This window comes from Megascapheus bottae, chromosome 2 (assembly GCF_031878675.1).
Source record: "Megascapheus bottae isolate mThoBot1 chromosome 2, mThoBot2.hap1, whole genome shotgun sequence".
Classification (NCBI taxonomy): Eukaryota; Metazoa; Chordata; class Mammalia; order Rodentia; family Geomyidae; genus Megascapheus; species Megascapheus bottae.
Window position 1 is genome coordinate 2,252,916 of NC_143510.1, and position 14,215 is coordinate 2,267,130.

The window sequence follows — 14,215 nt, forward strand, 5'->3', positions numbered from 1 at the left end:
GGGTGGGGGAAGACTTTCCTTGTTTCATGGTTCTGCCTTCTTTACCTTCTAGTGTATTGACATGTACATCTTTGGGAGGGTGAGAGGAGGGGGCACAGACCTGGAGGGAAAAGGATGAAAAAGCGCAGCACTCCCTGGACACTGGTGAAAGTAAACTATACAACTTGTGGGTGGTGATGGGAAGGAGAGACTGGGGGAGACTGAGGGAAGGAAAAGTGTCATTACCTGACTCATATAATTGTAATCCTCTGGACTCCACCTCTATAATAACAATAACGTATATTTTTTTAAGTAACAGCTTTTTTTGAGGGAATAACTGCCGTGCCTTGGGCGGTGCTGGGAGGTTGTTTTTCTGTCCACAATGATAGTGGGATAAGTGAAGGCCGAGAAGCTGGGGGAGGTCGGGGTAGGTGGTTCACATCTGCAATCCTAGCTACTGGGGAGGCTGGGCTACGAGGATTGTGGTTCGAAGCCAGCCTGGGCAGGAAAGTCTGTCTGATGCTCCTCTCCAATTAATTAATCACAGGAAAAGCCAGACGTGGCGCTGTGGCTCAAGTGGTAGCGCGCCAGCCGTGCGCGAAGGAGTTCAGGGTCAGCGCCCGAGTTCAAGCCCCACGACCGGCGAATAAATAAAATAAAATAAACATCTGGGCGAGGCCGGGCGATGCGTGGTGAAGGCCTGGGGCTCGGGAGGCCATCGCTGCCCTGGGGGCGGGGGCGAGGGGCGCCCGGGCAGCCCGGCCTCTGCAGGTGCAGGGCTGGGGGATGGCGGGAGGGGCGGGGGAGGGGGGAGGGGGAGGGGGAGGGTGCCCAGCAGGATCTGTCAGGCTGCTGGCCTCCCCAGGCGGATCGGAAGCGGGTGAGAGCGATGGGGGGGGGTGTCCGCGGGGGTGGGGGCGCGGCGGGCGGGGCCTGCGATCGCCGCTCGGGAGGGAGGCTTCTGTCCGGTCCGCGCCCCCCCCCGCCCCTGCGCGGAGCGCAGCCGGCACTGCATCATTTCTTTTTTCTTTTTTCTTGTTTTCTGATTTGCAAGGCTGCGGCAGGGCCGCAGGGGAGCCGGTGGAGAGCGCGCGGCGGGCGGGCGAGCGAGCGCGCGGTCCTCGAGCGCGCCGGACCTGAAGGAAGACTGCAGTGACGCGGGGGCCCGGAGACATGGCGGCCTCTGAATAAGCAGAATCCCCGGGCGGCCCCCGCCCCGCCGCGCCCACCCCAGCATGCCCGGCCGGCGCTGAGCGCAGGCCGCCGCCCCGGCCCCCACTCCCCGGCTGCCGCCGCCCCGGCCCCCGGCCTCGCCCGCGCCTCCCGCCCGGCGCCCCGGCTCGCGTCTCCGCCCTCCGATCGCGTCCTCCCCGCTCGCCCTGGACCATGGCCGCCGAGGAGGCCCTGCCGACGGCGGACCACTACCGGGCGGAGATCGAGCGGCTGAGCCGGGAGCTGGCCGAGACCACCCATGAGAAGATCCAGGCGGCCGAGTACGGGCTGGTGGTGCTGGAGGAGAAGCTGACGCTCAAGCAGCAGTACGACGAGCTGGAGGCCGAGCACGACGCGCTCAGGCAGGAGCTGGAGCAGCTCAAGGAGGTGAGGGCAGGGCGGGGGGGGGGCCCTCCCCAGACCCCCACCCCGGCGGTCCCCAGGACCCCATCCAAGAGGCCTTTGTGGATCCGAGATTCGTGAGAACAGGGGCCATTGTGACCCCGCTTACACACACACACACGAGGAAAATAATACCCTGAGAAATGAATGCTGTCTGCGCTGGCATTGGGAAGGCCGGGTAGGTAGGGGCGAGGGGAAGGAGCTTCCCTCCCCCACCTCCGCATCTAGGTTGCAATGTCCGTGTAACTTCTCCAAACCGCCCGTGGCCGCCCCCGTCATCCCGGCTTGCTCAGGAGGCTGAGATCGAGGACGGCAGGTGGAAGCCAGCCGGGCCAGGAAAGCCCAGGCGACTCGCATCTCTCCAGTTCACCAGCAAAAAAGCTGGACGTGGAGGCGTGGCCCAAGTGGTAAGAGCCTTGAGGGGGAAACGCAAGGGACAGCACTCAGGCCCTGAGTTCAAGAACAGTACTGGCACAAAACACAAACCGCACACACACACTGCTATGATCTCATTGTTGATCGCATTATATACCCAGCTTTGTCACTGCGGATCTAGAATTTCAGGCCCGTGGGGATGTGGCATGTAATGGCCCTGGCTGAATTGTAACTGGTCTGGGAGAGGGCTAACGATGGTTAGAGAGCCTTCCGGCCATTCTCGTCCTGAGACTCACTAACTTGGCTGGCTGACTTTGCAGTCTTGATGGTGTCTCTGACTGAGCCAGGCAGGGCCAGGCTGGAGTCCCTGGGATGTCACCCTGACCGTAGCAAATTGCCTTCCTCTCTAGATGATCTGACAAACCACATCTGGGGAGCCCAGCCTTTGACATGAGGCTCTTGAGGTTGAAGTGACTTCTTACATCACACAGCACCCGTGGAGGTGGGAACACTGGGCCTCTGTAGTCTTTTGGTATTTGGTGGTGGTTGTTTTGTAAAGGTTAGCTATCAGCTACTTACACCTAATTTTTAAAAAATTGGCTAAGGCGATAGAAGAAAATAAGGTGCTTGGATTTTCCATTAAGCATTTATAAGAATAGACATACTAGCAAAGTCTGCTTTATCTGTTTATAGAGACACAGTAACAAGTTAACCAAGAATAAATTTGACTTTACATATGCTCTGCTTTTCTGGGTGACAAGTTTTTCACTTAGTTAATAGCTAGTTAAGTTGTTTGTTGATTTTTTTTTTTGATCGGTGGTGGGACTTGAACTCTGGGCCTGGGTGCTGTTCCTGAGCTCTTTAGCTCAAGGCTACCACTCTGCCCCTTGAGCCACAGCACCATTTCCAGTTCTGGTGGTTAAATGGAGAAGAGTCTCACGGACTTTTGTGCCCTGGCTGGCTTTGAATAGCAATCTTCAGATCTCAGTCTCCTGAGTAGCTAGGATTACAGGTGTGAGCCACTGGCGCCTGGCTTTATTTATTGATTTTTAAGTGCATACTGTCATTTAAATTGTTAGCCATGTAATATACAGAAAAATCTTTTTTCTTTGTAAGGTTGTTTTAGGGGGAAGAAAAGGTCTTGTTTGTTGTGGTTTTGCTGAAAAGACCTGGTTTTTGAGATTCTGAAAAAATCTGCCTTCTGATGTAATACAGATAGGATAAATGTCTCATGTCTCATTTTTATTCAGATGATGAAGTATCAAAAATCAGTGTACTAAAATAAATCCAAAGGAGAAAAAAAAATTTTTCATACTAAGCTGCAAGTTCTGGTTCCTGATTTTTCTTGCTGGGCAGATCTTCCCATCAGCCAGTCTTGTTTATGTTTTTCAATCACATTTATAGACTTATTTATATACTTACAGTGCCAGCCTGGGACTTGAATTCAGAGCTTAGGTGCTGTCCTTGAGCTTTTGTTGCTTAAAGTTAGTGCTCTACCATTTGAGCCACAGCTCTACTTCTGGCTTTGCTTTTTTTTTTTTTTTTTTTTATTTTTGTGGGTCATGGGCCTTGAACTCTGGGTCTGGGCACTGTCCTTGAGCGCTTCAGCTCAAAGCTTCTACCTTATCCCTTGAGCCACAGCTCTACTTCCCGTTTTTTTTTTTTTTTAGTGCCTAATTGGAGATAAGAGTGCCACGTTCTTTAGTGCCCAAGCTGGCTTTGAATTGTGATCCTTTGGAGTAGCTAGGATTATAGGCGTGTGCCTGGCTTTTTTTTTTAAGTTTATTGGAGGTAAGAGTCTCATGAACTTTTTGGCTGCTTGATTGCAGGTAAGAGTCTCTCCGATTCATGTGCCTGTTTAATCCTCAGATCTCAGCCTCCTGGGTAGCTAGGATTACAGGTGTGAGTCACATTACTGCCCTGCTGATGTTTCCTGTTTGAAAAGTAAGTCCATCATAGGAGCCTTTCTACAAGTGGATTTTTCCACCAGCTAATCTTTTCCTGGTGTTTCAAAAAAAAGGGGGGGCGGTGGCTGGGAATGTGGCTTGGTGGTAGAGTGCTTGCCTAACATGAATGAAGCCCTAGATTGGATTCCTCAGTACCATATACACAGAAAAAGCTGAAAGTGGCTCTGTGGCTCAAGTGGTAGAGTGCAAGCCTTGAGCAAAAGAAGCTCAGAGACAGTGCTCAGGCCCTGAGTTCAAGCGCCTAGACTGGCCAAATAAAAAAGGGAAATTCACAATAATTGTGCAGGTATTGGAGGTGTGGTTCAAGTGGTAGAGTGCCAGCCAATGAGCAAAAACATTAGATAATGAGTTCAAGTATCTGATTATGCCAATTGAAGTATTCCAATGAGGGTGGCATACAGAAGCTATTTTTGAGCCAGTTGCCTACATCTTTAATTTTAGCTTATTGGGGAGTAGAGATTGGAATTATGAGTTGAGACCAGCTTGGATAAATCAGTCCACAGTTCTCATTTCAACTGACAGAGTTGGGCATGGTTACATGTTCTTAATGTCCTGGCAGCAACTGAAAATGTAGGGAGATCGTAGTTGATGGCAAAATGTGAGACTATCCCAAAGGCTAGGCAAAAAGGACTAAGGAAAAGTAGAGGGAGAATGCTGCCTATAAAGTTTAAGACCTTGAGTTCAAATCCCAGTATCACTACAAAAGGCATACATATTTTGACAAACATATTTTGTAAGAGCATTGCTTTTACAAAGGAAAGTTTAGTTTATTATTAAGAATTATGGGATATGTTGAGTGCTAGCACTTGTGGCTAACTCAGGAGGCTACGATTTGAGTATGAAGGTTTGAATCCAGTCCAGGCAGTCAAAACTGTTTTTTGTTTTTTGTTTTTTTTTTTTTTCTGGTCCTAGGGCTTGAACTCAGGGCCTCGGCACTGTTCTTGGATACTTTTTGCTCAAGGCTAGCACTCTGCCACTTAAGCCACAGCACCACTTCCATCTTTTTCTATGTGTGTTGTACTGAGGAATTGAACTTGGGTCTCTGTCCATGCTAGGCAAGCACTCTACCAGTAGACCAAACTCCTAGCCCCAGACAGTCAAAATTCTTGGGTCATGGGGCTTGAACTCTGGGCCTGGGTGCAGTCCCTGAGCTCTTCAGCTCAAGGCTACTGTCCTATCCCTTGAGTGCTACTTCTGGTTTTCTAATAGTTAATTGAAGATGTCTCATGGTCTTTAGTGCCCAGGATGGCTTTGAATCTTGACCCTCAGATCTCAGTCTCCTGAGTAGCTAGGATTTCAGGCATGAGCCACCGCACCCAGCCCTCTAAGAGGTTTTTATCTTCAATGAACCAGCAAGAAGCCAGAAGTAGAGGTGTGGCTGAAGTAGTAGAGCATTGGCCTTGAATATAAAAAGCCAAATAAGAATGTGAAGACTTGGGGGCCTAGTGGTAGAGTGGTAGAGTGCTTACCTAGCATGCACAAAGTCCTGGCTTCAATCCTTGGTATCACATACACAGAAAAAGTCAGAAATGGTACTGTGGCTCAAGGGTAGAATGCTAGCCATGAGAAAGCTGAATGACAATGCCCAGGTCCTGAGTTCAAGGCCCAGGACTAACAAAAAAAAGTGAGGATTTGAGTTCATTGCCAGTATCAGAAAAAAAAAAAAGAAAGAAAAGAAAGAAAGAAGAAATAATTAAACTTTGTTGTTAAATTATAGAATACAAGTGGCATACATGAAATCCAATACCTCCATACCACATACCACTTTTTCTGTAAAAAGCAGGAAGTGGTGCTGTGGCTCTAGTGGTAGAGCACTAGCCTGAGTTCAAGACCCAGGACTGGAAAAAAAAATCAATGAAGAAATCAGGGGATCACTTGTAAGTTCTTTCAACAAATATGAGCCTTTGAAAAATAACTGGACCAATTTATGGGAATGTCAGCAAAAAGTTATTGCATTAAATCCAAGTGAGGCATTAATGCTTTTTTTCTTTTTTTCTTTTCTTTTTTTTTTTTTTTGGTGCTAGTACTGGGGCTTGAACTCAGGGCCTTGGTGCCGTCTCATAGCTTTTTAACTTAAGGTTGACATGCTACCATTTGAGTCACACCTTCACTTCCAGGTTTTTGGAGAAAAGTCTTATGGACTTTCCTACTTGGGTTGGTTTTGAACTGTGATCCTCAGATCTTAGCTTCCTGAGTAGCTAGGATTATAGGCATGAGCCACTGGTGCCTGGCTCTATGGCTTAATCTTTGTAAATTACTTTGGTGTTTGGGGTCAGCATCTCAGAGAGTTGTTCTTTCTTGCCTGGACACTGATGAAAAAGCCAGGAAGGAGTGTATCCTGAGGATGTACAAAATTATTAAGATGAATTCCTTCACTAATGCTTTTATAATTGTTTCTTTCCTTTTTTGGCCCAGCTTGGTATTGTTTAGGGATCTGCTTTGTGCTTCATTACGTGGACTGATACAGTCTTACACACTTGAAAGAAAAATGAAAGTGATGTGAAGACAAAGTGACTTTCCCCCAGCTCACACAATTGGCTGGGCTTGTTCCTGGCTAATGCTCTACCCCTTGAACCATGCCCCCAGTACACTACCTTGCTGGTTAGAGTTGAAGTTCTAAGGTCTTTTCTGCCCAGCTCTAATCCTCCAGATCTCAGCCCCCTTGGTAGCCCCTGGTGCCTGGCAGAATTCTTGCTTCTTTATGGGCCACTTATAGAGGCCTGGTTGATTTTTGTATATTTAGGATGTTGTGTCAGTCAATACTATGTGTCTGAAATCTGGGCCAAAGTGGTGTTTGAAGAAGAGTTATGGTTCCAAAATAACCTGAAAATGACAAAAATCCATACCCACATACATATCTTAGATTTATTTTTTATTTTTTGTTGGTTGTGGGGCTTGGACTCTGGGCCTGGGTATTGCCCCTGAGCATTTCAGCCCAAGGCTACCACTCTACCCCTTGAGCCGCAGTGCCACTTCTGGTTTTCTAGTGGTTAATTGAAGAGTCTCACGGACTTTAGTGCCTGGGCTCACTTTGAACCATGATCCTCAGATTGCAGCCTCCTGAGTAGCTAGGATTATAGGCGTGAGTCACCTCACCCGGCAGATTTAACTATTTTTGTTGTTGGTTGTGGGGCTTGAACTCAGGGCTTGGGCTCTGTCCCTAAACTCTTTTGCTCAAGGCTAGCGTTCTTCCACAGCTCTACTTCTGGCTTTCAGGTGGGTAATTGGAGACAAAAGTCTCACCACTCTCAAATCTCAGCCTCCTGTGAAGCTAGGATTATAGGTGTGAGCCATGAACAGCCAGTTTTAGATTTCTATTTTTAAAAGTGGAATCCTGCAATTAATCAATGTCTTAGCAATACTAGGGTTTGAACTTAGGGATTTCTGCTTGCTAAGTGGTCATTCTATCACTGAGCCATAATGGTGGGATTTTTTTTTTTCCCATTTGTGAATAAACGTGAAAAAAGTTAAGAATCAGCCTGAGCTTTTATTTTAAGATCTCTTATTGTTAATCATTCATTCATCTATTATTCATGTATTAATTTATTTATTTACATTTCTAGCCCATACTAAGGTTTGTACTCAGTGCTTACTCAGTTGGTTTGTGCTTTACCATTTGAGACGCTGCTCCAGTTTATTTTTTTTCTGGTTGTTTTGAATATTGAATCTCCTGAACTTTTCTGCCTGGGCTGATTTTGAACAAGATCTTCCTGATGGAAGCCTTCAGAGTAGCTTGGATTACTGGCCAGAGCCCTTAGCACTGGCTTTTTGCTGTTCTTATTCTTTTTGTTTTTACAAAAAAACACAACAACAGCAACAACAACAAAAACAAATCATGTGGTAATTTGTAATCTGGAGTTATCTTGAATAGTATATCCTTTTTAAATGCATGCATCTGAAAAAGCTGGAAGTGGGCTGGAAGCGTAGCCTTGTGGTAGAGTGCTTGCCTACTATGCATGAAGACCCAGGTTCAATTCCTTGGTACCACACACACAGAAAAAGTCAGAAATGGTGCTGTGGCTCACGTGGTAGAATGCCAGCCCTGAGAAAAGCCCAAGGAGAGTGCCAGGCCCTGAGTTCAAGCCCCAGGACTGGGAAAAAAGAAAGAGAGAGAGAGAGAGAGAGAGAGAGAGAGAGAGAGGGAAAGGGAAAGGGAAAGGAAGAAAATATGTGCATTATGAGCATTACAGGCTCACCCTTGTAATCCTAGCTACTCAGGAAGCTGAGATCTGAGGGTGGTGGTTTGAAATAGAGACTCTTATTTCCAGTTAATCACATAAGGTCAGAAGTGGAGGTGTGGCTTAAGTGGTAGAGTGCTAGCTGTAAGCACAGAAGCTCACAATGCTCAAGCCCTGAGTTCAAGCCCCAGGACCAGCACAAAAAGAAGGAAGGAAGCAAGCAGCAGGTGTATAGCTGGCACCTAGGAGGGAGACAGATACTTTTGGGGTGCATTAGTGCTCTTGTCTCCTTGTCTGGTGGGCTGTCCCGGGGATATGTGGCTGTCAGTACCTGGCTCACGTCCACGACAGCAGCAGCCGTTCCTGCAGTGACCACGGCATGTCCATCCTAGAGCTTGGTATAAAGCCCAGATGACTCCAGCCTTCGGGGCTCCTGCATTTTCCTCTGTTTACCCTCTGACTGCTTGAGTTTTGAGACACAGTACTTCAGACCACAGGCTGACTTTCACAAGAGCCTGTTTGGTTGCATTGAGTGAGGGCTGTAGCCTCTAGAATAACTCCTTTTTTACACACGAAGAACACATACGTGCATGCACACACAGGTGTGCTAAATTATGTAGTTGTGTGTGTGCACACATGTGTGCATATGTGTGTGTGTGCCTGATCTGGGGCTTGAACTCACGACCTCCCAGTCTTGTTTGGCACTCTCACTCAAAGCTGGTACTCTACTACTTGAGCCACAGCACCCCTTCTGGCTTTTTGCTGGATCATTGGAGGTAAGAGTCTCACAGATTTTCCTGCCCAAACTGGCTTCGAACCAGGATTCTCACATCTCAGCCTGCTCAGTAGCTAAGATTACAGGCATGAGCTATGAGTATTCACAGCTAAATGAGGACACATCTAAATGGTGCCTGCCTATAGAAATTGTAGCAAAAGTAGCTGGGGTTACCGGTAGAAGCCATGAAGCCTGCTCTTGTCTTTCTTGTTTGTTTTAGTAAAGTTATTGTCTCTTTCGTATGTGTATTTTATTGGCTTTTTCTGATTTGTAAATAGAATATTAAAAAAAGATTTCTTTGATTTTTTTTTAATGTAAGGATTATTTCTGATTGTTCGTTCCGTTGTACCTACCTGGTATTTTCAAACATTATTTTGGGGAGGAAAAAAAACAAAGCACTATTCCAGAATGTGATATTTAACTGCCTAGTTTCTATCTTTGAATTTAGAGTTTTAAATGCAAATGTGTTTACCAAGAGAGAGGAGGCAGTGACAGTTGCAATTTCCTGAGTGGAATGTTTTGTTTCCCTGTGAGGCGTGGGTCTCTAGCAGGGCACTGAGAGTCTGGTTCTTTGTTTTGTATACTGCCGACCTCTGGGGAATAAAATGCCATCACTAAAGCTTTTGCCATCACTTTTTGGAGCTGAAAAGGTTTGGATTGTACTACAGACGGGCCTTTTGCTGATTGCTCTTTGATTTTTCTTTTGTGCACTCCTGGGCCTTGAACTCAGCCTTATGCTTTTGCTTAGCTGTTTCTGCTCAAGGTTTGTGCTCTATGAACTCAGCAACAGCACTACTACTTTGGGATTTTTGGTGGTTAATTGGAGATAATTCTCACAGACTTTCCTGTTCAGGTTTGTTTTCAAACCACAATCCTCAACTCTCAGCCTCTGGAGTAGCTAGGATTTCAGGTTGCAACTGGCATGTGGCCTACATGTCTGCTTTCCCTTCGAATCACAAACTTGTTTTTGTTTTGCCAAGGCTGTGTGCTCAGAGCCTTTAAGCTGAAAAGCTCAACAAAATATACTTATTAAGAAATATCCAGATATTAGTGGCCTACACCTACAATCCTAGCTACTCAGGGGGCTGAGAGTTGAGAATCCTGATTCAAAGCTAGCTCAGGAAAGGAACATTCGTGAGACTTTTATCTCCAACAAACTATCAAAAAAGCTATGGGTTTTTTTTTTAGCTGTGGCTCAAATGGTAGAGCATAAGCCTGGAGCAAAAAAGCGCAAGGACAGCACCCAGACCTTGAGTTCAAGCCTCAGGACCACCTCCCACCCCCAAAAAATTCATTGTTGAAAGACAGAAGAAATACTATGACCTTCCATTATTTATAAATAGGTTTTCAGGTAATGACTCTTTAGATTACTTAAAAAACAAAACAATTGCTGGGTGTTGGCTCACATATATAACCCTAGCCAATCAGAATGCTGAAACCTGAAGCACTGTGGTTTGAAGCCAGCCTGGGTAGGAAAGTCTGTGAGACTCCCGTCTCCAAAACAACTAGAAAAAAGCTGGACTGGAGATGTGGCTCAAGTGGTAGAGACCAGCCAAACAAATAAAGTTAGCTAGCGGGAGGCTAAGTGTAAGCTCTGGTACAGGCAACATAAATATACACATGAAGTTTTGAAAAAATCGGAAAGCTTCATTTGAGAAAGCATTGAAGAGTGAGCAAGGATTTTTTTCCCCCAGGGAGAGAAGAGTGACAGGGCCTTCAGGGACTGCATCTGTGAGGTTGGGGTAGGGATGGTTGAACAGGCCTGAAAGAGAGGTGGGTGGTGGGACAAGAAGAGGTTGTGTGAGGCCAGTTGGTGAAGACCCTGCCATTTCCTGATTGTAACAAACTTGGTCCCAGGAAGACTCAGCCGTGAGCACCGGGCCTGGGTACTGGAAAAGGACTTAAACCGATCGTTGCTGTCTGCATGACCCCTGCTGTGTATGAGAAGAACCTTGTGAATTAAAAATGACTGCTTGAGCCAGGCACGGTGGCTCACGCCTGTAATCTTACTCTGGAAGCTGAGATCTGAGGATTGCAGTTTGAAGCCAGCCCAGGCAAGCAAGTCCACGAGACTCATCTCCAGTTAATGACCAGAAAAAGCCGCAAGTGGAACTGTGGCTTCGGTGGTAGAGTGCTAGCCTTGAGCAAAAAACTCACAGCATCCAGGACCTGAGTTAAAGCTCCAGGACTGGCAAGTGAGAGGGAGGGAGGGAGACAGACAGAGAGACAGAGACAGAGACAGAGAGAGAGAGAGGGAGGGTGGTGGGGAGAGAAGGGGGAGAGACAGAAAGAGAGAGACAGAGACAGAGAGTGACAGACAGACAGACAGAGATGGGGGGAGGGAGAGAGGGGATAAAAAAGGAAGGAAGGAAAAAGGAAGAAAGGAAGGAAGAAGACAGCCTGCCAGGAGGCTCTGATAGCTTAAGCCTATAATCCTAGCTACTCAAGAAGCTGAGATCTGAGGATCCTAGTTTGAACCCCATCCTCTGAATTCAGCCTCCTGAGTAGCTGGGATGACAGACATGAGCCACCATGCCCAGCTTGTTTGACTACTCTTAAAAGAAAAAAATTGGTCTTTATCTCTATTCCTATACACTTAGCCCACTGTCTTACTATCAGAGCTTTATTTTAATGGTTCTAGATAGCTGTTGGAATAATTCTTACTTTGCTCTTAAGAAGTCTGGGTCTTGGTTTGGAAAACTTGCCAGTTACAGCGGTGTGGGTCAGAGACCTGTATACGTTTGTTTCCATTCTGGTGATTGTGTTAAGGGTTGTTTCTGTTTTTATAAGCAAAGCAGACTGGCTCCAGCAAAAGTCAGTTGTCTAATTAGATGTTGCCAGAAACCTTCCTGGGACCTCTGATCTAATTCTTGAAAAGTCACTTTTGGAGAAAAACAACATTTGTAAACTTTTTTGTTTTTGCCAGCCCTAGGGCTTCAACGCAGGGCCTGAGCACTGTGCTTGGACACTTTTTCCTCAAGGCTAACGCGCTACCACTTGAGCCACAGCACCCAGCAACACTTGCAACCTTTTCTATGTATGTGGTACCGAGGAATCGACCCCCGGGCTTCATGCATGCTAAGTGAGCGCTCTACCACTAGGCCACACTCCCGGCCCCCCAGTTCCTTTTGTATACAGTGATTGAGCAAGAGCAACTGAACTTTCCTCTTGGTTTTGTTTTGGTGTAGTAATGGGGCTTGAACTCAAGATCGTTTTTTTCTCAGTTTGACTTTATTCACTTAAGCCTGGCACTCTGTCACTTGAGTCACATGTCACTTTGGGCTTATGGCTGGTTAATTGGAGACTTTTCTGCCTGGCCTGGCTTCAAATCAGGATCTTTGGATCTCAGCCTCCTGACGAAGCAAGGATTACAAGCATGAGCCCCCAGCACCTGACAAGTCTTTTCTCTTCTTATGAAGTGAAGCCAGACCTATTCTCGTAACATTCTGTGAGATTCCCAATCCTGTCATGAAAATAGATGTTGGCATTTTCTTAAGCCAAAGAGTGAAGGGAATTATTTATAGGAGGCAGTGTGCGTGTGCTCTTGATTAGGAACATGGAGAATGGGGTATAAATATGTCCTGAAGCTGGAATTAAAGGGGCAGGGGCAAGGAACATGACTGGCAGGAATATAGCTCCCTCTTCTCTCTGGTGGAACTTGAGGGCTTTGTAGATGTCACTAGACACATCACACAGTCTCTAAGAGTCAGGGAAGGAGAGTCACAGGCTGGATAGAAAGCTGTCATGAACAGGTTCCTGTGGCTCATGCCTGTAATCCAGGCCACCCAGGGGCTGAGATCTCAAGATCCTGGTTAGAAGCCAGTCTGGGTATGAAACAGACTCTTATCTCCACTTAGCCAGCTGCAAGTGGTAGATCCTTGAGAGACAAAAAGAGACCACCCAGGCCCTGAGTTCAAACCCCAGTACCACACATACATAAAAAAATACTAGTGACATTGGGGCCTGGGATTTGGCCCAGTGGTAGAGTGCTTGCTTAGCATGCAAGAAGATCCAGGTTCAATTCCTTGGTACCATATACATAGAAAAAGCCAGAAGTGGTGCTGTGGCTCAAGTGGTAGAATTCTAGCCTTGAAAAAGCCCAAGGACAGTGCTCAGGCCCTGAGCTCAAGCCCAGGACTGGAAAAAAAATACTGGTGACAAAAACCTTGTGGACGTGTGTCTGTTTCCAGAGTCTTCTATGTGGTCTTTACTGCAGGCAGGATATTTGGTGCCATCTGGGCCTGGATCTAGGATGGCTGTCAGCATCCTGACCCCGGAGCTCATGGTAATTAAGTCAGCCACGGGAGGCCCTGTACAGAGGCCTCTCTCCACAGGGTAAGTGCAGAGCTGTGTCACACACCATGCTACTGTATGGGGATAGATATTTTTCTTTCCCTTGATTTAACAGCAGGATTCTCTGAGCATCTTCCAAGAAGCTCCTAGTTTTCTTGAAAATAAATGGCAGATACATTTTCTTTTATTTTCTCTTTGCCAGTCCTGGGGCTTTGGACTCAAGGCTCGGGCACTGTCGCGGGGCGTTTTCATTCAAGGTTAGCTCTCTACCGTTTAAATCACTCACTTCCATTTCTGGCTTTCGATGGGTTAATCAAAGATTAAAGTCTCATGGACTTCCAGCCTAGGTGGATTTCCAACCATGATCCTTAGATCTCAGCCTTCTGAGTAGCTAGGATTACAGGTGTGAGTGCAGTGCCTAGCTTTAAACACAGTAGATTTTCCATGTTGGTACTACACCAAAGGAAAAATTACTATGCAAAATGTAATGTCTGTGTTAATCAGGTAAATTTAAGTATTCCATAATGATAGAGAAGAATACCACATTACACCCCACAAATGTGTACAATTATTCTCTGTGAATTAGAAATAAAAAAAACAACAAAAGAACGTATCTTTTGTGGGGTGCCCTGTAATCTAGCTATTCAGGAGGCTGAGCTCTGAGATTCATGGTTTGAAGCCATGTAAGGTAGAAAAGGTCCTTGAGATTTCATCTCTAGTTAACCAGCAAAAAGCCACAGTGGAAGTGTGGCTCAAATTGTAGCGTGCCAGCTGAGCAAGCTGGAGGCCTTGAGTTCTGGAAAGGAGAATGTTGTATAAGAATCTGACTATGCTCTTACTCTTTTTTTCTATAGCTTGCATTTCTGTCTCCAGTTAAGCCTTGCTTACCACATCTGCCATGCTCTGTCACTCTTCTTTTTTTTTTTTTTTTTTTTGGTACCACTTCTGAGGCTTGAACTCAGATCCTAGGTGCTGTTTGTGAGCTTTTTTGCTCAAGGCTAATGCCCTACCACTCGAGCCATTGCTTCACTTCT

General features: G+C 46.5%; 1 protein-coding gene across 6 annotated transcripts in view; it reads left to right on the forward strand.

Annotated features, from left to right (window-relative positions):
- Positions 1–1,365: 1,365 nt before the first annotated feature.
- Bicd1 (BICD cargo adaptor 1) overlaps positions 1,366–14,215 on the forward strand; it is an 81,849-nt gene continuing 68,999 nt past the window's right edge. For all 6 annotated transcript variants that reach the window (XM_090319455.1, XM_090319463.1, XM_090319473.1 and 3 more), the window contains exon 1: positions 1,366–1,578. In XM_090319455.1, the coding sequence (XP_090175581.1) occupies positions 1,366–1,578 (213 nt within the window). The remainder of the gene's footprint in view (positions 1,579–14,215) is intronic.